The sequence below is a fragment of the Aspergillus eucalypticola genome (assembly GCF_003184535.1).
Source record: "Aspergillus eucalypticola CBS 122712 chromosome Unknown BO83scaffold_6, whole genome shotgun sequence".
NCBI classification, from domain to species: domain Eukaryota; kingdom Fungi; phylum Ascomycota; class Eurotiomycetes; order Eurotiales; family Aspergillaceae; genus Aspergillus; species Aspergillus eucalypticola.
In genome coordinates, this window is record NW_020290280.1 from 779,902 (window position 1) to 807,066 (window position 27,165).

Sequence of the window (27,165 nt, forward strand, 5' to 3'; positions counted from 1 at the left end):
ACATGAAGAAAGACCCTTACTAGCACTAATCGGGCTACCCCCACGCTTCCATGAAGAGTTAGTGAGGGATATAGTTTCCTACCATCACGCCCCTCCCGGGATCTGAGACGACCACGAGAATCTGCCCAAGAGCCGTTTCGTGATAAAATTCCTTCAATCGGGTAATTCGTGCGGGGTAAGTCGAGGTGAGATTTTTAGTATTCGGTATAAAGGTAGGACCTCACGAGGCCCACTTGTTCACCTGATGGGAACACGAGGTAGCCCTGCAGATCTCCCTGTACATCGGGTCTCAAGGGCCCAAGAGGCTCAAGCCTGGGACCAATCAGTGGAACTGCCGACCGTCGACTGTTCACCGACTAAGTTGATTTTCTTGTACATCATGGAAATCATGGAAAGAAACTATTGCCCTAAGTGAGGCAGATCATTGATTAATCTCATGGAGAGCATTGTTAGGGTTCCTTTTGCCGGAATAAGCGGTCGAAGGTAACAACACCCTCTTCAGGCAAGGGGTGAGGCGAAGCGCGGTTGCCATCGTATCTGTGATTTCTGGAAAGCCCAGTACAAAGCAGTACATGGCATCGCTAAGCCCTTGGCCTGATGAGGTTCCTACACGTTGCATGTGAAGGATGAGAGTTGGGATGCTACGTTGAGACCAGCCCCGGCCGTTAAGGTTGGGACTTGAAAGAGCACCCGATGTATGCCCTTCCGGCTAAGAAACCTACCCAGGCTTGGCGGACAACCAACAAAGGGCACCAGATAATTCATACGGCAGTCAGTTCTCCTGCACATGTGTCTGGTGTCTTCTGGGCAAGTCCACTCGATGGGTTACTCGGCATGAGGTAGGTGAGCGAACGGGAGAAAAGATGGGTCATGCATCACCAAACAACTCCCATGTGCCATGCATTTGACAGAAAATTGGAGAAAGGAGATGGGGGAAGGGTGTGATACTACACCAATTGACCGGTTGACATGAAGACAGAAATTGCTCCTGTGCTAAACGCCGCCGGATATGGATTTTGGCCTTGAGTAATCGGCCATGAAAGAGATCTTGTACAAGGTTTGGGATGCCCCGTGTCCCAAAATTTCGATCTATGGGAATAACTTCGGGAGCGGCTGAAGCCAATAGCTGACTCCACGTCCCTACCAGGAACAGGAAGATTGAGTCATGGTGATGAGGGGCCGCAGCCATGCATCATGCTGTAAGACCAGGCCAGGGAGAATTATGCAGTCGGTTTAGAAAATCCACGGGAAATTGTGTCAGCCTGCTTGAGGCACCACAGTCTACTCCAAGGTTGGTGGCATGATCATACTCTCACCCCTTGATGATCAGTGCTGCCCTTGCGTCTCCGCCTCATCCGACTCTTCTACCAATGTTCCTGGAAGAATCGACTAGGTTAATCACGGTTTATCTGAGCATAATTACTCCATGAAGTGGGTCCAACCCCAGATGATCAAATCAAGACTAACAACGCTAGTAGAATCATCAACGGCCCAGTAGTTGCTGCTGCGCCGAGGCAACTGGCCAAGCTACTACTGTTTCCGTCACATCCAATGCCAACCGATGTATCGCGTTCGCCCGGTTGGGTGAACATGTCACTATGGACTGCCTGTCAAAGCGAGTCATCTCTCGAATTCTAAATGCTCTGTCCTAGTGACCGGGGGCAAGTTCAATGGCATCTATTGGCTGGTGAATCCAGAGGCAGCCTTGCGGCACTTGCATAAAAAAGACTGAGAGCATTCACTTGCCACATCAGTCCTGACGCCAAGTCGATATAATATTGTCCGCTAGCTTACCTGGAAGATCCACTTAATTCCGACTATGCATATAGACGCATCTCTCGTCCATGCTAGCACCTGCCCTAGGCCAATTCCAGCTGGGCGATGTATCCATCCCGTCCCCCAGACCAGCAGACCAGAATTCTCCCGCAACGCTGGGCATCAAATGATCGATGCTTTTGTACAGAATGGGGAATAGGACCTCATCGATCATTGCAAGCGGTCATCAGCACGGGTGGGCCCTGCTTACTGTCCTGCTGTCGACGCTCACATATAAAGTAACAGCGAAAGCATCCCAGTGTATAGTAACATTGCATATACATCTCTTCCATCGCACCTAAATATAACAGAAGCAAACCCCCAACCGGGTCTGCAGACTCCTTACAGCAACACTACTACTACTACATATCCATTCCTCAATACTACCTACCTTCCCAAAACAAAGACACCATGCTGTGGACCCATCATCTCCCGACCCTCTGGGCGCTAACCCTCACCCTACTCACATGCGTACTATCCTCCCCCATCGACATCCGAGCCACAGCCGGACCCTGGCTAGCCCTAGACACGGACTTCCCAGACCCGGGCTTCGTCCAAGCCGACGACGACACCTGGTACGCCTTCGGCACGAACGGCAACAACCGCACGGTACAAGTAGCCAAATCCACCGATTTCAAAACATGGACCCTCCTAGATAAAGAAGCCCTTCCCACACTAGCAGGCTGGGAGACGCAAATCGACCACTGGGCTCCAGACGTAGTCCGCCGCGTAACCATCCCCCTCCCCCATCCCCTCTCCCCCCATTCAACCCCCTCAAAAAACTAACGAAACACACACACACAGAACGACGGCAAATACATCCTCTACTACAGCGGCGAAGCCCAATCCGATCTCCGCCACCACTGCATCGGCACCGCCATCTCCACCACCACGGACCCCAGCGGTCCCTACATCCCCAACCCCACGCCTCTCTCCTGCCGCCTAGACCAAGGCGGAAGCATCGACGCGTCCGGCTTCCTAGACAAAGACGGCACGCGATACGTGGTATTCAAAGTTGACGGCAACAGCATCGGCAACGGCGGGGACTGCAACAACGGGATTGCTCCACTGAAGCCCACGCCCATCCTACTCCAAAAAGTTGACACGGATGGGTTCACGCCCGTCGGCGACGCAGTGCAGATCCTAGACCGCGATGATAGCGATGGGCCGTTAGTCGAAGCGCCGAATCTGATTCTCCATGGGGATATGTACTTCTTGTTCTACTCGACGCATTGCTATACGGATGAGAAGTATGATGTGCGATGGGCGACGGCGGCGGAGATTACGGGCCCGTATACGAAGACGGGTAAGCAGTTGGTTAAGTCGGGGGATTATGGGTTGGTTTCGCCCGGAGGTGGCACGGTTTGTGGCTGTGGGGATCGCATGCTGTTTCATGGGTTTTGTGCGGAGGGGGATAGTAGGAGGTGTATGTATGCGGCGGAGGTGAGGATTCAGGGGGTGGAGGTTGAGTTTGTTTAGTAGTTTTATATTAGTAGTATTATATAGTAGTGTAGCTGGTTTGATGGTTGGGGGGGTGGATGGTGTTTGGAGTTTTAGGTTTGGATTGGTTTGATTTTGTGTTTTGGTGGTGTTTTGGGACTTGGGTTTTGTGCTATATACCAATCACGTTCGTTTTGGAGATGTCAATTCTATTGTCAAGTGCGAAACCTGGAAGAGTAGAGAGAGTCATTTCAGCTCTTTAATCTGCCATGGAAGCCGAAGTGGGATAGAACTTGCATTGGTATCCCATTCATTGAGATGCTAATAACAAACGAGCACTAATGCTAGTATCAAGTCTAGCCTCAAGTTGCTATTACTGTTCTAATATAGAAGAACATTGTATATATTTTTCAATTAACTCACTCACTCTCAAGAGCAATCATCAACAAACAAATGACCTACTGCCCGCCTGCGGACAACGCCGGGTCCTCCCTTTCTTGTATCATATCATGCAGGCTGGTGTGTGTATCTGTATCTATAGTTGAAAATGTTTTCCAGAAAAAAAGTATGTACATGGGAGTTGATAGAGGCCGTAAGAGGCAAATTTATTCAGGGGTATCTCAAAATCAATCAAGAACGGGTGTGGAGTGGAAAGGGATGATGATGTATGTCATGGCTCAACGAAGGAACACCAGGCCTGCCAATGGGAAACGCGATAGAAAGAAATAAACGTAGAATCTAAAATGTATGGTTAAAAATCAAATGCTAACAGCCACCGAAAGGGTACTATATGCAAGGGCGGAAACAAAGGGTTGGTTGGTTGGGGTAGCGTCATATCACGGATCTCCATGAGACCTGTTCATCAGGTGAGTAAGTCGGCGCTTGCTGGGTCACCGCTGCGCAGGTAGCATGAAGTCATGCATTGTGGTTCGCCATCGCTCGGGCGCCGGGGCTGCTGAAATAGCTTTCATCGATCTTTAGGATCCATTCCACTTTCTGGGCCTCGGTTCGGGCCGCAAACAGGAACGTGTTCTGTGCCCCGTACACTGCAAAGACATTCGGACGACCCCGTGGAGACGTTCCCCGGTCAGATCCGGCTGCTCCTGGGCCATCGAGGAGCCGTGCGAAGTCGGGTGCATGGTCAACTCGGGAATTGCGCAGGTTGATAGCGTTAATCTCATCACCGTCGGGAACAGAATAGATATGGAGATATGGACGACGAAGCTCAACAAAGCGCCGCACCCAGTGGCTGTTGGTATCATCAGGAGTCAAAAGATAGCCCGACTTCAGAGACGAATCGTTCTTCGGAAGAGCTTGGACGCTGGCAACAAAACGCGGCTTCAGTGATGCCTCGTCCTGAACTGAACTTCCATCATCGCTTGAAGATGACTGCTTCGCCCGCGAGGCAAAAGCCGCCCCTCCTGCAGGGGGCTCGGTGTTGCTTCGGACCAGAATTGCCTCGATTGGATCGGTCTTCTTCCCCCAGAGGTCGACGTATTTCTGAAGCAATTTAGCCCTGCGGTCGGCACGCTCCTGGCTACGCAGGGGAGTTGACCGTCCGCTGCGTGGAGGTGATGCAACAAGGCTATTGGCACTCAAAGCCCCTTTAGCTGCATTCAACTCCGCGACACGTCGCCTTCGTTTGCGGGCGGCTATATAATCCCGGACAAGCGAGACTTTGCGCGGAGCCCAGGTGACCAGGAGCTCTTCGCCCTTCACATAGTCGTTTTGTGTATTCATCCGCCAGAGATCAGCCGCGCGTTTGGCGGACACCGGGCGGACGACTAGGGAGAACATGCGAACTGTGGAGTGCACAATACGCGTTGAATTGAAGAATTGTTTGAACATGGATTGAGGTCGAACATACGTTCGGCCTTGAATCTGGAGGGTCAGGTCTATCTCAAAGGGAACGGGTTCCTGCAGACGGGAAGACAACAAATCCCATCGGAGAGTCACTTGGACACGATACTTGTCTGCAGTGACTCGATCAAGCAAGAGAGACCCGTGTAAGCTGGAGTCCCATTGACCTATGATGGTGATATTTGATGTCCCATCCGCGTTTTCCTTCACGTTCGGCTCCTGGACGAACTTCAGCGCAACGTCTGGTGTCTGCAGGTCCTGGTCAGGGATCTTGCCCCAGGGATCTAGCAATCGCACTGAACCCACGCGGATATTGGTGATATTGTCCCACGGCAGGCTTTCAGTCGAGCTGTAAGTTAGGTTCACCAGGATCCGTCGCTGCAATCCCTGATGGAGCTGGTAAGTACCTGCATCGAGGCTGTTGCTCTGGACAACCTCAACGGGGAGATATTCTCCGGACTCCGCTAATTCGAGTACCTGCGCCCGGGCGAAAACATCATGTCTCTCTTCAGAATAAAATTCGGTCTCTGCAATACGCGGTGTTTTCCGCTTCTTGGGAGCCGGCTCGGCAGAGTCGCGCATGTCATCCCAACTAAGGAGCTTGTCCAAGTGCATTTGTGTCACCTTAGCGTAGACACAGATTTTCAGCGCGGCCGTCCGTGGACTTGACAGCGGCAAACTCATACTATGGACGCTCTCGAACCGCACAGGTGTTTCATCGAAGCCGGTGATCATTTGAGTGGTCGTAGCTCCCCCTTCGTCAGAAATTCCGGGTACAAACAATTGCGCGTGGACATCCGACCCTTCCCATTCAGCAAAGCCAATCATATCACGCATCACGACGTTGAACTTGAGAGTAGACGAAGGCGCCTGAGCCGAAGAGGGTTCCAGGGACAGCCTAATGATGCCTATGACATTTTGTGTATATGGCGAGGTAACTTCGACTGAAACGTCCTGGACTCTGGTCTCAAAGACCGCCGTGAGAGGGATATCTGCGTCACCAACCAGCGAATATTGAGGCGAACACGGCTCCGAGAAGGGGTTTTCAAGCTTGAAATGTTGGACGTAGTCTGGCCGGTCGATATACTGGTGCAATTGTCGCATAGCCTGAACGCGGCGCTGGAGCTTCTCGATAGACCATAGGTGGATGACACATTGCTTGAAGTCAATCACACGTACTGCAACACAAGGTTTCTTGGCTTCATCTAGAACAACGTCCTCGTCTCCGGAAATGCCATTCAGTACAAGGTCGTAGGACGAGGCCATGTTATGCCCGTGGTCAATGATCGCAAACTGGAATACCACATTCTTGTCCATTATGTGGCTCATCACTTGAGCCTCCTTCAACAAAGACGCATGCTGGAGCACTTTCTCGGCCATGCGAACGTAGTTTTGCTGAGACCAGTGGCGGAAGACTGTCCTGGCGACTTCAAGCTCCCTGTCGTCCAACTTGGCAAAACCATTCTCATAGATTCTGGGTACCGGTTGGCCTAGGTCCTTCATATGAGACTCAAAAGCTTCCTTCTGCTTTTTCAGTTGTTCTTCGAATTCTTCCTTTGCAGTTCGCAGGGCTTCCTCCATTCGAGCCTTTTCGGAGCGTAGGTCATCGACTCCCTGGGTGGAAGAGGCCTCAGCATTCCTCAGCTTGTCCTGATACTCTTCTTTCTGTCGGTCCAACTGGCGCTGCATATCCTGACGCACCGATTGCAGAGTAGCCTCGCCCCCATTCTGGCCGTCATTTTCGTCGTTCGGATGTGGAGTTCCCGGCATCGTGATGGCAGTGTCCAACGAGAAATTATCGATCGTTCCATTGGACATGTACTTATCCCGCACAGGGAACGAGCTGAGCGAATCGGAGTCTTCCTCGTTCTCCATTAGTCCACGACGAGTTGCCCGCACTTTCTGTACATCCTCGAACAAGGCGTCCAGCTCATCGTCAGGCATATGGGAGATTTGATCCGGCCCCAGCACCGCACTGACAGCTTCACGGCGAGCATAAAACCAATCGGATTCCCTACCACGCTGGGAGGGCATCGGGGAATCCGCTCTGCTCGAATCGCCGTCCACCTCCGAGCCTGTTTTACTCAGGGTTCGATCATGGGTTTTGTTCGGTGCCGGCGAGCCCAGTTGACTTGTAGTAACGGAATGACGCAGCAAGCTCTGTTCAACTCGTTCAGCACGCGCTTCCTGGGGATGGTTGAAACGGAAGATATGAAAATCACCCAGGATAATGCGGAATCCACTCTTGAGCCGCTTCGGTTTATCGATCCGCAATCCATTCACCATGACTGCTGCGCCTTCGGTGGGAATAATGGTAACAACATTGTCCACGTTCTCAAACCTACAGTGATCGTCCAAGATTTTCGAGCCGTTCAATCTTATTTCGACATGGCTGCCCTGGTCCATGTTTCCGACTATGGTGGTTCCCGGTTTGATGTTGTAAACGAGACACTCGGCGAGCAGCGGGTCGTCGCTCAGATTGACCAAATGTGGCATCTTCTTCGGCGTGCTCAATCCGATGAAACCTTTCTCGATGCTGATACCAAGTTCCTCCAGAGCAGACTCTCGCTCTTTGTGAATCTCTTCAGTCTTTGCCAACTTCTCCTCCCAAGTTTGATTCAGATCCTTGTAAAGCTTCTCGCTCTGGTTCAACTGTTCGACGATTTCTGCCTTGCTGACTTTCGTAACTGAACCATCCGGCTGTTGTATGGAGACGAGTTGCTTCTCTAGAGGAGTATCTGGAGGGTAATATTCTTCTGCTGGTATAGCGCCAGCAGCGCCGCCTGCTCCAGGACCTGCAGCACCACCCCCAAGTTTCGACCGGAGTTGGGCCAACTCCTCCTTTAACTCTCTGATCATTCGTGCGTTGGGGTCTTCGTTCACAACGGCATGGTTCTTGATTCGCTTCGCCGAGTCTGCATAACGGAGAGTACTGAGAGTCTCCTCGAAGTTGATGTCGGCGGGTGAAATCGCAGCAATCATGGCTGTCATGGAGTTACCTCCCAACGAGTCCTTCAACAACCATGTCAATATAGAATCACGATACGGAACCATTGATGCGTTCTTCTTTTTGCCAGAGGCCACGTCAGCGAGAGCGGCAATGACACGACCAAGGGTCGACAGCGAACGGTTAATTTCCGCTCCCTCCTTCAGTCTCGCACCGGTCGCGCCAGTAGAATTTGCTCTTTCCGAACCTGCAAGATCGACCAAACTAATGCGCGACACCTTCTCCGTATCCATAGACGTTTCCGCATCATGGCGCTTCTGTGTGAGGGTCAACGTAAACACGGCGTGGGAACGACTGGAGGTCTCGTTCATGTTTGTGGCAGCAACCGTTCTAGCCTTATTACCCTCGTCCATCAAGTTCTCGATCTCCTCAAAAGAGCGCACTACAAGCTTGGCCAGATCCTCGACGTAGGGACCAGTCGACGGATGCTCACGGACTTTAAGGTTGCCCTTATTCGAAGGGTTGAGCAAATCACGGACTCTCTCATTGTAGATTTCAAGATACGAGACTTCCACCGTACAGCCGAGGTTCTTGTCTTGCTGGATTGTGCGAATGCGCTCGAACATATCCTGGCAAATTCTCGGAATCACACCGTACTCCTTGCCGTAACCCATCATGGAATACGATTTTCCGGAACCGGTCTGACCGTAGGCGAAGATACAGTTGTTGTAACCCTGGAAGGCATTGTCTAATAGCGGTACACCCAAGTCGAGAAAGAGGTTGTCCTGGCTCGCAAAATTCGGGGCGTTTTTGTCGAAAGACCAATACGATCTGTCGAAGGCGAATGATTTTGGTCCTCCATCCCCGCCTTTCCCTCCACCAGCCTTGCGGGCTTTATCATCGGCGCCCGGTGGAGTAGAAAGGACGGTTTGGTTGTCTTTCATTTGAACAATACATTTTGCACCACGGTCGATTTCTAGAATGCGGGAAGAAGACACCGGGGTCAGTCCAGTCTAGGGGGAGGGGGGGGCTCTTGGTCGCATTGCCAATGCCACAAGTCACTCACCTCTGCTGTTGAAAGGCCGCACTCTCACCACCACCTTGATATTTCCTCCACCAGCCATGTTTGCTTCCTCCCCATACACCTGGGTCCGATCGCCTGGTTCCGCGTGTTTATAAGAAGGATCGCAAGGGGGTGAACCGACACCAGCGGGAAACGCGAGTCGCGAACGCTACGAGGAGCGCCGCTCTATCGGATAGTGCAAGCTGATGTGTTCCTTGTTGGCGGCAGTTGGATCAATGCTAGTTGAGTTATTGTAGTAAAGTGTTACTGGCGAATTGACGGTCTGAAACGGATGTCAACAAAGACGTCATGTATATCGGGGGGGTGGTTCTGCGGGCGGACAATCCGGCGCGTTCTAAAGGGGGGAAAACACGATGATAACGGGAGCGGTGGGAGTTGACGGTCGTCTGTAGCGCAACCAGACCGCTAGAAGAGGTTGCCAGGATCGTCTGGGTCGAGCAGAAGGTGAAGGGATTGGAAATGAGGAGGCGGAAGATAGGCCGACTCGGTCGCTCTCGCTCTCTCCTTGCCCCAAGCACGGGGAAAAGCCACATGAGGGATCGAAAGGGCGGGTTCGAGGCGGATCACGTAAGCAGTCCCGTGTCCCAGGTCAGCCAATCAGCAGCCCCGGTATTTACTCCGGACTCATCAAGCCTCTTCATTGTCCCTTTCCTGCCACTGAGTGGATGCTCTCTCTCTCGGTCCTCATTGTGCCTGCACTGTTATGCAGGCACACTTTCTCCATCGGCCTGCTCAAGCTCCTGATTCGCTTCAGAGGACATAAAGTATCTGATCGATCTTGAGATTCAAGAAGCAGTGGCTCTGCAATAGGTCCCCCCGGTGATGGTTCTGCAGCAAGCTTCTCCGCCCGGTTCCAGGGTTTCCATCCACTAATTAGCAAGGCCAGAGGTTGGTAAGGTAGTCTAGTACTACTTCTTGAATAAGGGTTGATAGATCCAAACATTAACGCTGGAACATATCTGCCGGCTATCGTCCTCCTTCGCTACAGATTTATTTAAGTACGGGGTTACATGCGGATGCCGGTGTCCATAGCACCGGGCTATAGCCTATTCCGCTCTCCAGCACAGTCTGCCTCCCCTCGTCCAGAGCCATGGTACACATCCGCTGTCATATAGATAAGAATATGAGCTCGAGAAAAGCCACATTTTCTTTGTCTACCCACCATTCCCACACGACGAGACAAGGTTATTATTGAGCGATCATTTGCTTCCTACATAGAACTAGCCTCTAGACCAGTCCAGCTCGTAAACCAAAACAACTTCTTCTCCATTTGATTAACCCATCCAAATTCCTTCTCTCACACCCACATCGTAGTTCTAATATCCATCCCGACCAGGCGCGTTTGCATAGCCCATGTTTCAAATAACCCCGCATTATCGAAAGTTCTTCGGGCACCACCCATGTATTATTAATCGGTATAAACTTTCCACTGCTGGAAAATCAAGGGTGGATGGGAGCCCAATCGGCCTATCTGCATACACGAGGAGCAGCTACCCGGAACCCTGCTGACATCGCTTAGTACTATGGCACAGGCGACCATGAAATTCCCAGTTGATTCCCCAGCACTGCCACATCTCTAATCGCACTGTATCTGGCAAGGAAAATCGACGCCCATTTGGGAAGAATAAGTTTCTGACTTTAGCTTGGTTTCGTTCGGATGCATTTGCGTTTGTCTCAGGATGTCACGCGTGAAGCCACGGTTTTGTATGAAGTTTGCATGTCGGGGAACCTAGTTAATTGAGTGTTAGCCTTTCTCTCTCGCCGAAATTTCGTAGTATTTCGTTGATTGTTGCGTTTATATAGCATCCCACTATCGCCGATAAAAGTCTGCCACAAAACCTCTTAAAGAAGGTATTTTGATACTTCTGAGCAATTTATAGCGAGTACCGGACGACGGGATAGCCTGATATATTGGGTGATGATGGTGGTGGGTAGGTTTTGGTCGAGAACTGCACGAACAACTGGCAGTCTGCGGTGGACCGGAAGATGGACCTGTAAGACATGGCCATGTAGCCAGCGGAAAGTGTCGGTGTCAATCAACTTATGACGAAAGACAGTGTTGGTACCCAATCAGTGCCAGTTCTTTGTTAACGGGTGTACATGGGCCATAGACTATGTATCTCATAGGTAGGAAAGTACATTGGTACCTAAGTGCCCAACTGGGAGGGTTTGGGGGATGGGACCACCACGGTCTTACTACTGCCAGTGTACATTAAAAAAGACTTTCGCTTGTCCCGCAGGAAAAGTGCCGTTAAAGTCATGTCTTGAATGAGATAAAGTTATCCCAAGCCGGGGAGTCAGTTTGGGAAGATTCCTTGTTACATCGTTGATATGGTTTCTTCTCTTATTTTATCTGCCGGCTGGGCTCAGCAATAGGAATAGTGACGGACTCTCTCCCGCTCTCTTTCTGACTTCAACATTAATGTGTCGTTTATTACTCGTTACTGGCTTGATGTCAAGCCTATAATGTGCGACAAATTTGTGTTCTCCAAGCCGTGGGTACTTTGTCCGTCATACCTGTTGTGCGTGGGACGCAAAGAGCGTATACCTATCGAATCTTACCGAGCAATACGCAAAAAGGTGGGAGCCTGCCCTGTTATCAGCAGGTAATCGAGTTTGGTGAGTCATTAAATTGTCACGAAGGAATCTGTTTAGTGAGTGAATTGGAGCAATCTGTAATTTCGGGGTTTCCGACAACAGTATCAACAAATCCGAACGCCAGCTCAGAGAAAATCACGAAATACAGCGCTTAAGGAGGTGGCCGTCCATGTGACAAGAAATTGGCGCACTGGGTTTCATCTGAAAAACAGAATGCTATCAATTTCCAGGCTGCCTAATGGGGTTCCCAGAAGAGCTGGTGGTGACAGATCGTAACGCAGGAATACGCCCCAAAAGGACCGAGACTGCATGGCCTGGTTTGAATCAAGGCCACGGTAGCCAATTGACGAGGTGCAGTAGCAGCATCCGTCACATTGAGAAATTGCCCTATTGAGGAGCGAGAGGGCGTGCGGATGTCTTATTGGGTGCTCGCACTTGACGAGATCTTCCTGTCCATTCCTTTGCCCCTTGCAAAGGCCAGGGCTACCGCTGTTTAACCTGGCCATTCGCTGTGTGATGTTATGACATCGGTCTGATGATAGCAATGTGTAAGGGGCCCTTTGGAGTGCTCACAGGCCGTGCTTCTGAGGCCTCCACTGCATACATGAGACAACCTAGGTTGGCGTAAAATTGGTTTCATTCGAGGACCTGTAACCGGTATTCAGTCCGCAGATAGCGTCAACTGGTCTAGGCAAGCTCCGTAAGCCACGTCGTCCACTGCGTAGCCGCTGATCTTATGGATGGGACGGCACAGAACGTAAGGTCAGGGGACAACAGCTATCGTAAAGCCCCGCGCTTTGCGACGGACTTTGATACTTACAACCCCGACGCAACCAAAGACCGTGAAGAATCTGCTTCTCCTTGCGTCCCATCTTCGGTTCTTTATTCGATTGATCAGTCACCGGTTAATGCTGAGAATGCTCTTATACCTCGGAGGACAGCCGAGCAAGCCATATCATGAGATCTGCACATGATTGTCTTGGAGAATAATGTATCCCACGGAGATAAATGACGTTCACAGACCGTTTGTGAGAGCATGTCGCAGGACATTTCAAAAGGGCGTAATGCCCTTTAGCTGCTGGCGGAGCACAGGTATGCCCCGTGATCATCATGACAGCAATTTTTCAGTAAGAGTCGATAACCATACCTTCTTAGCTTGTTTTTCCAAACAACCCGTTTGTATTGTCATGGATGAAGTGCGCTTGCAACCCACCCCTGTTGTTGTGTTGGTTAATCTGCTCCTCCATAGTTGATCATGGCGCATACAAGAGTATAGGGCCCCCGAATGCTACCCTAGGTCACTCAAGCTCTGGACGCTCCCACATCCCTAGAACCAGAGTGGCAAGATGCTCTTGGCTGCCAGGAGAATGAGTTTCATGTACGGTTCAGTAAGTTTGTAGTAGTGATTGACCGAGTCTATGTCACTTGAGATCGTTAGCTGTCACATCAAGCGCCTCCGGTTTGAATGATACTGCTAGAAAAGTCTGGATTAAGGGTCATACATATTCCTGGTGCACTTAGTGCAACACTGGGTTCACTCGCATGGGGTTGCAATAGAAATCCTGTGGAAGGCAATATCCAGCCACGAAGAGAATCGGTCGATATCGGTCTTCATGCGTTCTTTGACTGCAAACCATATAGTCACATAAGTTGGAAAGTAAAGTAGGAGGCCAGAAGAGATGAGACAAACGAGCTATACTTACTCCGTAGGAGCAGGAATTCGAAAGCAACGCTTACCAGGTTGGACGATGTACACATCAAAAGGCAGCCGCCTACTTGTTCACTGAGAGAGGTTAGCTTGTAGCACATAAAAATTGATGAGAGGATATATTGCTTGAAGCGTGTTCATCACACGGAAGACATATAAGTTACCATAAGGATGCCCCATCATCGAGGGGAGGCAAGCGAATTCATTCGTAGATGAATATGTAGATAGAGGTTCCCGGGGGAATGGTTAGTGGGACCTTCACAAAGCCTCGGCGCCTGTTGGTGCCAGGCTGTGACATGGTACTTCCACGGACCGCACTGCCTTCCGATACAACTACAAATTTACGGAAAAACCGAGAGAGAATTGACACAAGAAATACGTAATTGGTCATCTAAGAAGGTATAGATCAGGCTAAACCAACATCTCTGAGCGACAGAGACGAGGGTATCCTTCTAGATCAGATCGCCGACGCATTCCTGTAACATTGCACATCGAAACGAGCCTGCCGGAGGGGATAGAAAATAAAAGAATTTCTTGAATTCATACTGAAACGTCGACGAGGAGCGGTGTGGCGGGGAAAGGCTAGTTGACTTTGACGTCAGATGGCTCGAGCTTCCCCCATGACAGTCAGTGCTGAGAGAGTTCGACCGACCCAATTTACGGACGTTCCATATACATGCCGTAATCGCGTTTCCGTTCACGTATGTTTGTACGGTCCGCATACGCGATGGGCTGTATTGAGATACGCCGGTACTTGCCGCCTTCCGCGCAGTCCATTCAGGAGAGAGAGCAAGAGAAGCAAAACAAGTCAATTGGAGGTTATTGTTGCTGCTATATAACCTGCTCTTCTGAGGAACCTGCTCCTCTGGCTTTAAAAGAATTCCATAAGGTCTATTGTTATGGTTTAGTTGATGCAAGATCATGAAAGTGCACAGATAAAATTGTGAGACTGATGAGTCTCCATCCGAAGACCCAAGCGGTCAAGCTTCAACACGTGGAGTGGAACAGATCGACACCCAATCTTCTTTGCCATCGTGCCGGTCAGTCTTCAAGAAGGGAATCCATTCTGATAGTAAACTACTCTATAGATCCTCCTTTCGCTTAGGTCTGTACGTACTTCTTGACAGCCATTATGACTGTGGGATGGATAAGAAGTCCGTATCTCGGAAGAAGAAAGAGAGACTTTCGTCATGGCTACGACACGTGCAAGGCCCTTGGTCTTAGTAGCGTCTATAAGGCTTTTCTTGTGCAACATACAACTTATGACTTAAATAAAATACCATGGTAGTTTTGTTCGATCTTATCTACTGTGACGGTCAGATACCATTTCGCCTGCCTTTCTCTCGTCAAATGAAGCAGACCCAATGGCTTAATCCCTCGAATTCACCTTAAATATACTGGGACATGGATAGTGACCAGTTCACTACAACCCGAAGAAAGAAAACCGGCGGCTTGATCCGCAGTATTCAATCCGCGGTAGGCTACTCGTACATCTGGGTAATATACCATTTTCACTGTGTAAATCTAATAACGCTAATACTTGATGAGAGGTCTCTGTAAGTCACTTGACCTCAGCCGGCGACAACTGAATATACTGACTACTTGACCTCAGAAACACTACGAAGGGTTGTAATAGTGTCGCTTCAACAATCCTCAACTTTTGTATTAGTTCAGCATTTGTAGTAAACAGCAGAGAGTCAATAGTATTTAGTAGCCAGATATATGCATAACGGTGGTAAGCAATGATGGAGGTCGGATACGATGATAAATATATATATCGAGTCATCCTACTACATTAGTTGATGCTTTATTTAGTCCCGCTAAAAGTATATGTAGTCCACACTGGTCGCAATCTCGGGAAATGAGTTATATGTGGCTAATTTTCTTCTGCAAAATGAGCAGACTGGGCCACTGTGACCTTACTCCATCTACAAGTTATGCAGAGAAGCATCAACAATTACTGTGCTGAGCCTTAGACTTCAATTGTCGCTCATTTCGTACCGGCTGATATTTGCCCGCTATCTACCTGCCACAAGGGAAATGGAGATTCCCAGGGAGTCTTACCTAGATTGGTCATATAACCGAGGCTGGCCGTGGCTTCGATCGACTCCGCTGACGTTTGGGGGTATTCAACGCGTACGTAAGAAAAGCAAGAATCGAGCCGCGCTTCCTGCGTAGAAACAACAATGTGATCCCATGGCAAGAAACTGCATTGTGCATTAGTAAAGTGTCAGTCAGTGTGATAGCACGGCGCTTGTCTTCCTTCCTCTTCTTTTCTTTTTCATTTAATTTTAAATTTCATCTTACAACCCTTATTTTTTATTAATTTTTATTTATTTGGTTATATTTTATATTATTATTTCTTCCAATCCTACCTGTCCACTTCATTCAGCCCGTTCCCTGTTTTGTTTTTCTTGGTACTTCGCGTCTCGAGGTGGCATCTGCGTTTGTTGCGCATTGAGCCGTTTCACCTTATTCTTTCGATTTCTACTCCGTAAGGCCGAGCACAAAAATCTGCGTAAGAAGAACAGCCTTTCTTACTGCTTTTCCCGTCCAGGGTGGGGGGAACAACAACGCAAGTAGGAGAAAAAGTAAGAATAGAAGAAATGATGAAAGACAGCGATTGCAAATCGAAGCCAGTCACATAAGCCATCTGGTTAATGTAAAAGCATGATTCGCAAAACAAAACCAAAGAAAGCCCAGCTGGACCAATGGGGGGTGGCTGGTCGACCTGACCTTGGGTCATACAGGTTTTATTCCCGAGGGCGATTCGCCAGATTTGGGTTGCACATGATGAACATCACGAATTCGGGATGGCCGGATGCTTTGCATAGTAAGTGAGTAGTTACGATGGGTGGTTATCTTAGATAAGAAATGATTAATTTTTTTTAATTATATTTCTTATTTTACTTTTTAATTTTTATTTTCGGTATTTATATGTAATTTAAGGACACGGGTGAGAATTGAGGGTGAGATGTGATACTCTTACTCAACCCATTGTCAATTTCTCCCAAACGGGTCGGGAAATTGGGGAAAGAGAGAGAGAGAGAGAGAGAGAGAAAGAGAGGGAAGGGGGAGGGGATGGGGTTTCAGGGAATAGTGGAGGTTGGTTTTGTGATAGAGAGTGAAGAACCGAGATTGAGCAAGCTGGGCCCGGCGGCACGGAGAGACAGAGAGAGAAGAACTAAGTAAGTAAGACTGTAAGAGAGTTCTGTGGTGTGTCCTCGACCCCAAAGTTTCCCGGGGCCATCCACCACCATCCACCATCCCATCATCATCTCACCTCGGAAAAAAAGGCTGGGTACTCAAGAAAAAAAAAGATGTGGAAAGATACCATACAAGACGGATGATACAATGACCATACAATACGGGAGTACAATACATGCCATACCTAATAGGGCAAAGAGCGCAGACGCTAAGTGGAGCGAACCCTGGGGTCGATACCGGACAGTATGGTCGTGGCCTTTGTTGGTCTGAATCCTCGCCGCCTTGTCCGCTAACGAGCTGCCGAGCCACTCAGCTACCCTCTGAGCGCGTCCGGTACAAATGCCCCATCGCTCGCCCCTTCTTCTCGCTGCGGCTTTCTCTCTCTGCTCCCTCTCGTTGGTCATCCAACCTCTCCAGTCCTTGCGTGCCCTCCAGTCAACAACGTCGGACTGTCCTGGCTGCGCAGAGCCCATTGGTTTCCTCCCAATTTGTTTTTTTCCTACTCGCTGCTTGCTTGGGCTGGCTTCAGATTAACCCGTCTGCTCTTGTCCAACCCAATCACTGCCCGCCTTTCCCTTCCTTCCCACCCCATCCGCTTCACTCTCGTGATTGATCATTTTCCATCCTCCCTTTCTGTCATTACCACGGTTGTGGTCGAATCATCATCTAAGGTACGTTTTTAGCCATCTTATACTATCTACTACCTACTGCTGCTTCTGCTGCCCCTTGCTCAACTTTGTAATTTTTTTTTTTTTTTCCCTATTTTGTGATTGTATACTTTATTTTGACGCGCACCCAATCATTTGTATTCTTTATTGTACCGAGGCCGGATCTTCACAATTCATTGGAGGTTCTCACTCACTCGCTCTCTTCTTTCCCACCCCCGCTCCATCAGTTGTCTGTTACTTCCATTGTTTGTCTGGTGCATCTGCTTTCTGCTGTCCAAACATCTAGTAGCTATGACCATAAGCTACAGCCCTCTCCACTGATTCTAGTCTATTTTTGGTCTTTTTTATTATTCTTTTTGAGTTCTTTGCTTTGTTCTCCGAACCACTCCACTTTTTGATTTTATCTTTAATTTCCCGTTTATTCTATTCGCTCTATCTCTGTTGTTCATTCTTTTTGCATACGCGCTTCTGTTTTCCATATACCATATACCCCTCCGTCATTTTGGTTTTATCATTGCCCATTTTGTTTTGTCGCTTCGGTCGCGGATCAACCCGGGCCGGACTGACATCAGCGGCAGCCTACCGTGCGGTGAAAGAAACGGACCTTCCCTTTTGCCTGTCCGCCTTTCTCTCGTTGGCAGAGCTTCGTCGCGTTGCCATCGCCCCGCGAATCATCACAGGTTCCTTCCCTCGTGACTGAAAGCCCTCGTCAAATCATTACAACGAGTCGCCTTTCTGTGTTGCTCTGCATTGGAGGCTTTTCTGCCACCTGCGGAGAATAACCCTTGATAAAGGTAATTAACCTTTTCAAACCACGAGGCAAGCCCGCCTGTTGTTGTTCTTGGCTCCCTCTCTGGCCGCGGCCCGCAAACCGCGACAGCGCTGTGATTCCCTACTGCCCACCCTCTTGCTACTCCTCCCCCCCCCTCAAAAGTTATGGCTGGCGTTACCCACCTTCAAAAGCAAATCAAACCATTACATTTAGTGTCGCATGTACTCTAAGTACTGCACGCAAGACTCTCTGCGACTCATCCTATCATCCCCGGTCCCTGTGAGCTTCTGCTATGGCTTATGCATTGTTATGTTTTCTTGTCGCGTTTCAGTTGCAACCCCGACTCCCCGCCCCATGATGGCCCAATCACCACGCGTCAATCCTTGCCTTTGCTCTTCTCTGACAGCTATCTAACATCATGACCTGTCAATAGGCGCGCATCCGATTTTCTACGGTCGGAGACTGCAGAATAGCTCCTCCGTCACGGCTGTTTGATTCCCTGTTTTCAAGTGCCGTTTTTGCGCGCGCGCGCAAAACTCCGCCTACCCTTGTTTGGGGTCGCGAGTGCGTCGCTTTTGAACAAGGTATGTTGCCGGCTGCATCATGATTCCACTTGCCAACGCATACATCCTTCAGCCCTGAAAAGACTAAACCGCCACGATGTTTCCCCCCCCCTCCTACCTTAACCCCCCCCCACCACCATCAACTTGACAGTTCCTATCCCCCCTCTCTCCTCCAATCGTGACAGCGCACAAATCAGGAGCCGAAAGTTTCGGGATGGTGGGAAAGATAGATGCTAATAGTCTTTTGTAGTCCACTGAGCCGTGCAAGCCCCTCTCAGGCGTACCCTGACGACAGCGTCGAGTGGCATTATAGTTCGGGAGACCGCGGACCAGGATAATTCCAAACTCCCGGGCCCAGGCGAACTAGCTCACCAGGCTGCTCTAGCACCGCCTCATACGAACGTGGCCAAGCAGCCTGACGAATTTAGGAACTGAGCAGCATTACCCAGGTAGCCTGCCAGTTGTCGTCTCCTTATACTGCGTAGTCTTTGTGTCTGTGATAGACTTGAGCGCCATTATCAAGAAGATCGCGCTTTGTCTGACAACGCATCAAGTGCGACATCTTGTCGAGGACATCCTGGTTCCCTGCATCGAAGCCCAACCACGTTACACTTGGAGGCGAACGTAAGATTTCCACAAAAAGACGCAGAACCTCCGGAAAAAGCGGGCTGAAGAATTTCGGCAAACAAGCGTTCACCTTTGGGCGAATTTTCTTGACGCCAGAAGTTGATGAGTGGGTGTATTGGCAAAACAAAAACAGAGGTACGCGCCCCCGGTGTAAGCGCCTTTCCTCTGTTCCCATCCAACCCCCACCCGCAATCCAGTGACCGTTTGGCGCTGCGCTCCATGCTGACACTATGAACCAGAGCCTGCAGACTTTCGCAGTTCACTCGTCGAATCAGTAAACAACCACCTTTCCTTTGTGCACGACGGTGATATTGTCAAGTGCAACTGTGTGGTTGACAACCTATCATTCTCCCTTATTTCCGCCACTTCGGTCTCAGACGAGTGAAATCCCTTGGGATTGGCCCATCTTTGGCCGTATTATTGGTCCTAGACTCCTGGTTCCTGACAGCCAGGGCACTCCAATCACGACTCTAATTGGAAGCCTGACGGTAAACCCCGTCGCAGCTCCATGATGGAATACCCGCCGCAGTATCAACAGCCTCATGGCCAGCATCCCCACGCCTCTTCCCACATCACTGCCCCGTATCAGACGGCTCCTCAGAATGCTGGGTCCACGGTGGGGTCGATGACTTCTCCCACCAACCCTCAAGCGCACATGCAACAAGCTCACGCTACACATCAAGCGTCCCCAATTGTTCCCTCACAATCTCATTATCAGCCTGCTCAAAATGCCCCGGGCTCTGTACATCAGCAAATGAACTTCCCTCAGTCGTATGGAGTCACCACGGCGATGCCACAAACGTATGGTATCTCCCCTACGCAAGCGGCCGCAATGGCCACCGCTGCAGCATCGGGCCAATTCTATCCTTTACATCAAGATTCGATGGCTGGCCAGATGGCTCCTGGTCCCCGCGGATCGCCGCGCATGGCTGGGGTGCAGGTCAAGAGTGACCGCAATCCTCGTTCTCCACCCCAGATTCCTGGCCAGATGCCATCGATGGGATCCCAGGTACAGATGTCCCAGAACGCCCAGATGCAGCAACGTCGCATGAGCCATGTCAGTAGCCCACATGTTCAGAATGCCCAACCACTTATCAATCATGCCGGCCGGCCTTCGGTGCCCCCATCTATGCCGCCACCACCTCAGCCGCCTGTCCAGCAGAGCCAACCTTCGCCGGATATGGTCGCTGGCGCCGCTGAGGAATCGCCGTTATACGTGAACGCGAAGCAGTTTCATCGCATCCTGAAACGACGAGTGGCTCGCCAAAAACTGGAGGAGCAATTGCGGCTCACGTCCAAGGGCCGTAAGCCATATCTGCACGAATCGCGTCACAACCACGCCATGCGCCGCCCTCGTGGTCCCGGTGGGCGATTCTTAACGGCTGACGAAGTGGCTGCTATGGAGAAGAAGCAAGCATCCGGATCTACGACCTCTGGGCTTGAAGCCGCTGATGATAATGCGGTGAAACCTCCTGGCGATAACCCGCCTTCTGCACAGAAACGAAAATCAAGTGATGTCAACGATGACACCATCAACTCGTCTAAAAAGACGAAAACCAGTGCGAAACCGAGCACTAGTGCGGACGAAAGCGAGAACGAATCTGCTGAGCTGTCCGACGAGGATGGTTGAGCGGTACCTTACTCCAGGATCGTCTTGCGAAAATCCTGCTTACCCACAATAGCCCTTTATGATGGATGGATGTCTGGAATTTCTTTTACCCCCGTCTTCCTTGACCTTTACTCCCCGCAGCGAGCGACGTGCAACTGCCCCATCTTTTCTCGTACTTATTGACGTTATTCCCACCTCCCTCTGGTTTCGTCGGAAACGCCTCGTTTCACCCGTTTGAAACTTTTATGTCTGTTTATATTGTTATGCTGGCACGAAGTATTATTACTATTTTCCTATTTCCTTTCATCTAACGATGTTCAGCCTGTTAGGATTGCATGTATGAGATGATTATGTTTTGTTATTTTCTTTTTCATTTCTCGGGATGGTGCACGATTCTCAAACTCATGAATTGTTACGTTCGTCCCACTGTCGATGCTGCATGACTCGGTCTCTAATACCCGAAGGTCGTGGTTTTCACAGCTGGCGGCAGCCTTCTTATATGTCTTCTCGTCAAGCTCCCTTGTCGACAAGCAACTCAATGTCATTGGCAACTTTGGTGTACTGTGTTCCTTCTTCCCCTGTGCCTGAGTCCGCCGCTTTGATCCGGATCCGTTCTTGCGTCGTGCTTCGGGCCTTGGTTGGTATTAGATTGAAGCCCATCGCTGGTAAAATTAAACCCCGAGGTTGGGTGGCGCGGCGACAGAGCCTACATCTTTTGGCGGTGGATGGTGCGCGCATGTCTTGGTTCGTGTCGCGTATTTGCCCAGCAAAGTTGAAGCACTGGGCACTGTCCGACGGTCGCCTTTCTCTGGGAATTTGTTTGGATATGGAACGTTCCCGACTGGAGAATTCGACGACGGTCTTCATTCCGTGCATTTCATGGAACGCTCCGATTGACTGTTTGTGCCATTGGGGTAGCGCATGAATGTGACTTGGGATCTTTCCGTCTTCGGTGCGGCTGCGAGGCCCCATGCAATGCCACTCTCTTTGAATCTGCATCGACGAGTGTGGTCTGACATGCGAGGCTGTGGTGGTCTTGGGCTGTCACAGCCGATGCTTGTTTTCCTCCTGCCCTTCTCTGTTGCCCCCTTTGATGCCTCGTTTGATATATTACCCTGATCTTCAACGGATGATTCCCCTACTAGTCGTGTACAAATATCAAGACATACTTGGCGAACTCGTTACTAGTCGTGCTTGCCTTGTTCTCGTGGCCTGACCTTAGAGCGGGTCCCTACGGTGTGAGTGCTTTGAGTAGAATAGAGTTAGCAGGCCGCGAGTCTTCACTTTGCCTCGGATGAAGTAAGAGGGGAGTGAAAGTGGTATAGTGAAATTCCGAGATAGATATTGCTGGCGGATGTGCACTGTATTCATCGTAAGGCAGGCTTCGTATCGCTCCTCTGCTCAATCCTGCTCCCCCAGATACATGCTGGTTTCATCTTCCTATTTCTCCCAGTTTGGTAGTTCAATCTATAGCTGCGACTGAGCAGAGAGCTTCCCGCGTCTCTATTTGCCACCCATTGTTGGCATGGTTTTACTAGCATCAGATTGCTAAAGAATCTGATTACCCTGAAACTCAGGGATCCGAGATGCCAGGTGAGTGAGAAGACTTTCTTTCAATTGCCTGCTATAAGCCTGTTTTAGGGGGAATGAGAGACGAGGCGTACATATTATTTTATGAATGTATCTCCATGTTATTGATTTGACGAAGCGGCGACCAAAAGGCAACCTGGGGGCGCTATGCCCGGTCGGGACTAGGCGGGACTCCCTTCTCCGGCGCTCCAGCCTCACTCCCCAATCCTGTCTCTCTCCTTCGCTGCTTTCCCTTCCCTCTCTCGCCTTCTCTCCTCCTTCCCTTCTTCTCCTCCTCCTCTCTCTCTCTCCTCTCCCTCTGACTCCCCCACAAAACTTCCTTTTATATATCATCACGCCTTGCCCGGTGATTAGTCCCGGTCTGTTGCGATTTCCGTCTATATCGTCCGGTCTGCTCAGCTCGGACTGGACTTAATACTCCGTCCATCATCTTCGCATCTCGTTGGATCTCCAATTCTCTCCTCTTAAGGCTTCTCTTGTAGGTCGCCTGCCTTGCCATTCAATCCTCTCTCTCATTCTCTCTCTTCTCTTTCTATTGTGTTCAGTCAATTCCATTGCAGCGCCCTTGTCTCTCATCGTCCCCTTGCCCCTGCTCAATTATCTCAGTCCAACCTTCCCCTGGCATCCATCCAATTCACTTGGATCCGCGCCTCACTTGTGCTTCATCCCGTCTCTTTTTCTTTTACTCAAAACCTCATCTTGGACTCCCTCCGTTTATCGTCGCGCCATTATTGGCTCGCACCACACTCCGTGCTGATTGATCAACTACTCTCTATTGTCTACCTTGTGCCCTCTCTTTTCTCTCGTCTTCTCTTGGCTCTCGCGAGCGCACTTGCGTTTCATCTTCTCAGTTTCCGGGTTCGCCCTTGTCATCGTTATCCAGAATCATGCCTTGTCTATCTCTTCCATGGCCGGCCCCCGGCAACCAGCTTCATTTGCATATTCTTCTTGCCCAACTCGCCCCCTAACCCTGCTTCGTCAACGTCCAACCTACCCGGCACCTTTTGCACACGTGAAGGACTTGCTCTAATGTTGATCATTTCGGATCTTAGCTTACGCCTTCTGTCCTTACCGTCCTGGGCGCGACCCTCGGCCATTGTCTGGTAGCCGGCTCCGATTCTCTCCGTTACGACCTACAAGAGCTCCGGTCGACGCGATTTTCCATAACCTCGTCCCTATGGACTCATATGAGAGTTACGGGTCCCCCGGCAGGAGCCGGGAAGCTGGCGATCCCTATGCTTCTAGGGTCCCAGTGGACTCATACCGTCGCAGGTCACCTGGTAAGTTTCTAGCTCCTAGACTGCCATTCGGATGCTCTCGGACTGGTCATGGCCGATTCAATCTAACCACTGGTATGTACGCAGTATCTCAGGATCGACGCCGAGCACGCGGTCGTTCTCGCTCACCCGTTATGATCGACCGCTACGAACCTTCTGATCGCCGTGCCTCGCGAGACGACTATTATGCTGCCTCTCGGGAGCATGCCGGGCGTGACCGCGAGGACCGTCGCCGTGCGCCTTCGCCGAACGTTGCCAACATCGACCGCTATGTCCCAGGACAAGATTCTGTCAAGCGCCCTCTTCCCACCAATCCGCTTCCGAACCCTTTAACCCTGGAGTTTCAAGTGGGGTTCAATTGGTTTGCCGAATGGTGGCGCGCGGAGCAGTCGATCAAAGAAGAAAAGGAACGCGCCAAGCACGGCGGTCGGCGTCCTTCTGATCGCGTCAAGGGGGAGCGGGAGGCTCGTGAAGACCGGGAAAGAGAGAGAGCACAGATCCAGGCGGCTTACGATTCATACAAGGTGAACCTTCAGGCGAAGATGGCCCGTGCTTTCGTCCAGCATCATCGAAACGAGGAGTGGTTCAGAGAGCGCTACGTTCCTGAGGTCAGGGATCCTCTTCGTCGTCAACTGATGGATTTCCGCATGGGCGCCTATCAACAATGGGAGAGAGACCTCGAGAGTGGTCTCTTTGATGAGTTCACGCTTGAAGGCATTTACAAGAGTGAAAGTGACGGGGCAGGCGGTGTCATTGAGAAGGAAGAGGGCGAAACCACCGCGGTTGGTGAAACCCTGGGTGTTCTGGACTTGCTCCCGGCAAGAGGTGGTGACTTGCGTGACGAAGCTCTGTCTCAGTCTGCTCTCTTGATCAAGACTCTAGCGCCCAATGTTAGCCGCGAGAAGATTGAAGAGTTCTGTAAGGAGCACTTGGGTGAGGAAGATGGTGGGTTCAAGTGGCTTAGTCTCAGCGATCCCAATCCGTCGAAGAAGTACCATCGGATGGGATGGATCATGCTCCATCCTGCGCCTGACGTCGAGGTCGTCGAGAGGGGGGATGGAAGGGAGGAAGAGGGTGAGGAAATGGAACATGATCATGCGGCCAATGGATCGGGGACACAGACTGCTGCCGAGAAGGCGCTTGAAGCAATCAACGACAAAACGATCCATGATCCTGTTCATGGTGACTTTGTCTGCCACGTGGGTGTTCATGTCCCGCCGTCGCAACCCCGTAAGAAGGCCTTGTGGGATCTCTTTTCGTCGCCAGAGCGGATTTCACGAGACCTGGAGCTGGCAAGGAGACTGGTGTCGAAGCTCGATGAGGAGATGGGAGCAAGTGCTGACGGGTTCTCCAAAATCGAAGAGCGAGTCGAGGAATTGCGCGGCAAAGGCTGGCTTCAGCCGCCTGTCACGGGGCCTGTCAGTGTCAAAAAGAGGAAGCCCGACTACGATGCCGATGATATTGATGAAGGCGAGGCAGAAGAGGGCGAAGAACAGGAAGGATGGGAAGATGACGAACTCGATGATGAGGAGCTCTTGGCCAAGAAGAAGAAGTTGGATCTGATGGTTGAATACCTTCGCCGGGTCTACAATTTCTGTTTCTTCTGTGTCTTTGAGAGTGACTCGGTGCATGAGCTTGCTCGTAAATGCCCTGGTGGACATCTCCGTCGACCCCGGGCCGGTCTTACGACACAGTCGAAGGCTGTGGCCCGGGCTAGCGCTCTTGGGCAGCCGTTCCCTGTCAAAAAGAAGGAACCCAGTGAAGAGGGCGAGGAGCAGCCGCCTGTGTCGGAGGAGAAGCGGCCACAGCGTTTCAGTTCCAAGACCGAACAACAGCTTCAGCGTGCGTTCAACTGGGTCAAGACCTTCGAGGACAAACTCTTGCAGATCCTTGAGCCAGAGAATGTCGATATCGGGAAGCTGGGTGGCAAGCCCGTTGAAGACGCCTTGGAGGAGGAGCTCGCAAAGTATATGAAGCAGGAGGATGAGTCCAAGTATCGCTGCAAAGTCCCTGAATGCACCAAGCTGTTCAAGGCGGAGCATTTCTGGCGTAAGCATGTCGAAAAGCGTCATACCGAATGGTTTGAGAACATTCGCAGTGATGTAAGTGATACTTCTTTAACGTGTACCGTGCGGACGAATACTCATGATGATACAGCTCGCTCTGGTCAATGCCTATGTTCTCGACCCTGCTCGGATTGCTCCTTCGCGGTCCGACGCTAATAGTAACGGGCATTTCCCTCTTAACTCTGGTCAGGGCCAGACCGGTACACCACGTGGTTTCAGCCTAGCGTCAATGCCGCCTTACCTTGCAGGCAGCGGCAATGTCCCTCCAAGCTTCCAGAGTGTGCCAGGGTCGGGAGTACCCGGATTTATGGGTGTTAATAACCCCTCGTGGAGTGGCAATGGAATGGTGTCTGCAGACGGCCCAGGTTTGCATCAACCAGGCGTCATGCGCCGTGGTGGCGGACGTTATAATAACCGATCAGGTCCTTATGACAGACGTGGCAATCGACATGGCGGCCCAGGCACTGGAAGCGGCCGTCTGAGCCCCGTCCGTAGCATGTCCAGCATGTATGGATCTGGTGGTCGCCTGCCGGCCAGTTCTGGACCGCCATACATTCCCCCTGGACATCCTGCCGCCGCCTTGGTGGGAGCCAGCGGCTTCGTCGACGCCGGTGCCGGTCAGCAAGGCATGGGCCCGCGCGAAGCCGTACAAGGTCGCAGCCTCAAGAGCTACGAGGATCTCGATGCGGTCGGTGGCTCTGGCAGCGGGGAGTTGAACTATTAGACATCTATAACAGAAATATCCTCCGTGCAAATGGCGTTCACTGGTCTGTCGTTCATGCATTTTCGCAAAGCCAGTTACATATTTGATGTCTCACCGCATATGCCGTGCATTGATCCGTGTCTGTCATACTTCTTCATCTTTTCGTACATGAGCCGAAATTGTCTCCTATCAATTTCTGATTTCTTTGGTTCTTCCTTCTCCTTTAACCGTTCTTCTCGACGTTTCTCGTCTATCCAAACGTGAAACATGAGCTCGGCTGAGATTGTGCCTAATTTTCTTTTCAATACGGAATATGGCGTGTTTTCCTTGTGCCCTCATGCGGCCAAGAGTTGGCTCTGTGACTGCTACTTAACTATTTCCGGGATGCCGAAATCCAAAGCTGCATGCTCTTTTCTCTCGTTCGCTTCCTTCGTTTCGTTTTCTGGTCTTGGCGTCCCTCGGATTGTACCATAGTATCTATCTTATCTATCAGCTCGATATTCTCGTACCATAAGCTCAATGACATATGGCCAGTTACACGCATTCTTTGTCTTTCTCAGCGCATTGGACTGATGTATCTTACCTTCGATAAAGCGAATGGGCTTTTATTCATATTCGCAAAAGTAGTAGC

General features: G+C 50.7%; 6 protein-coding genes across 6 annotated transcripts; 3 read left to right on the forward strand and 3 right to left on the reverse strand.

Moving 5' to 3' along the window:
- Window positions 1-2,097: 2,097 nt before the first annotated feature.
- BO83DRAFT_376417 (glycoside hydrolase family 43 protein) lies at window positions 2,098-3,511 on the forward strand. Its single transcript, XM_025530710.1, has 2 exons — window positions 2,098-2,544; window positions 2,620-3,511. The coding sequence occupies exons 1-2, from the start codon at window positions 2,227-2,229 to the stop codon at window positions 3,292-3,294; spliced, it is 993 nt and encodes a 330-aa protein (XP_025390669.1). The 5' UTR covers window positions 2,098-2,226; the 3' UTR covers window positions 3,295-3,511.
- Window positions 3,512-3,679: 168 nt separating this feature from the next.
- On the reverse strand, window positions 3,680-9,610 carry BO83DRAFT_333405 (kinesin-3 motor protein uncA). The gene is made up of 2 exons (XM_025528337.1): window positions 9,129-9,610; window positions 3,680-9,038 (listed from the first exon to the last, which is right to left on the reverse strand). The coding sequence occupies exons 1-2, from the start codon at window positions 9,184-9,186 to the stop codon at window positions 4,171-4,173; spliced, it is 4,926 nt and encodes a 1,641-aa protein (XP_025390670.1). The 5' UTR covers window positions 9,187-9,610; the 3' UTR covers window positions 3,680-4,170.
- A 1,892-nt stretch (window positions 9,611-11,502) lies between these two features.
- Window positions 11,503-12,423, reverse strand: BO83DRAFT_376418 (uncharacterized protein). The gene is made up of 2 exons (XM_025530711.1): window positions 12,320-12,423; window positions 11,503-12,255 (listed from the first exon to the last, which is right to left on the reverse strand). Exon 2 carries the CDS (start codon window positions 12,248-12,250, stop codon window positions 11,942-11,944), a length of 309 nt encoding a protein of 102 aa, XP_025390671.1. The 5' UTR covers window positions 12,251-12,255; window positions 12,320-12,423; the 3' UTR covers window positions 11,503-11,941.
- Window positions 12,424-19,800: 7,377 nt separating this feature from the next.
- On the forward strand, window positions 19,801-20,919 carry hapB (transcription activator HAP2; the record flags this gene model as incomplete). Its single annotated transcript, XM_025535175.1, has 1 exon — window positions 19,801-20,919. The coding sequence occupies one exon, from the start codon at window positions 19,801-19,803 to the stop codon at window positions 20,917-20,919; it is 1,119 nt and encodes a 372-aa protein (XP_025390672.1).
- A 148-nt stretch (window positions 20,920-21,067) lies between these two features.
- BO83DRAFT_216407 (uncharacterized protein) lies at window positions 21,068-22,013 on the reverse strand. Its single transcript, XM_025526770.1, has 2 exons — window positions 21,532-22,013; window positions 21,068-21,476 (listed from the first exon to the last, which is right to left on the reverse strand). The coding sequence occupies exons 1-2, from the start codon at window positions 21,895-21,897 to the stop codon at window positions 21,216-21,218; spliced, it is 627 nt and encodes a 208-aa protein (XP_025390673.1). The 5' UTR covers window positions 21,898-22,013; the 3' UTR covers window positions 21,068-21,215.
- A 1,652-nt stretch (window positions 22,014-23,665) lies between these two features.
- Window positions 23,666-26,555, forward strand: BO83DRAFT_386567 (putative arsenite resistance protein Ars2; the record flags this gene model as incomplete). The annotated part of the gene is made up of 3 exons (XM_025532673.1): window positions 23,666-23,768; window positions 23,853-25,867; window positions 25,923-26,555. 3 exons carry the CDS (start codon window positions 23,666-23,668, stop codon window positions 26,553-26,555), a joined length of 2,751 nt encoding a protein of 916 aa, XP_025390674.1.
- Window positions 26,556-27,165: the final 610 nt, after the last annotated feature.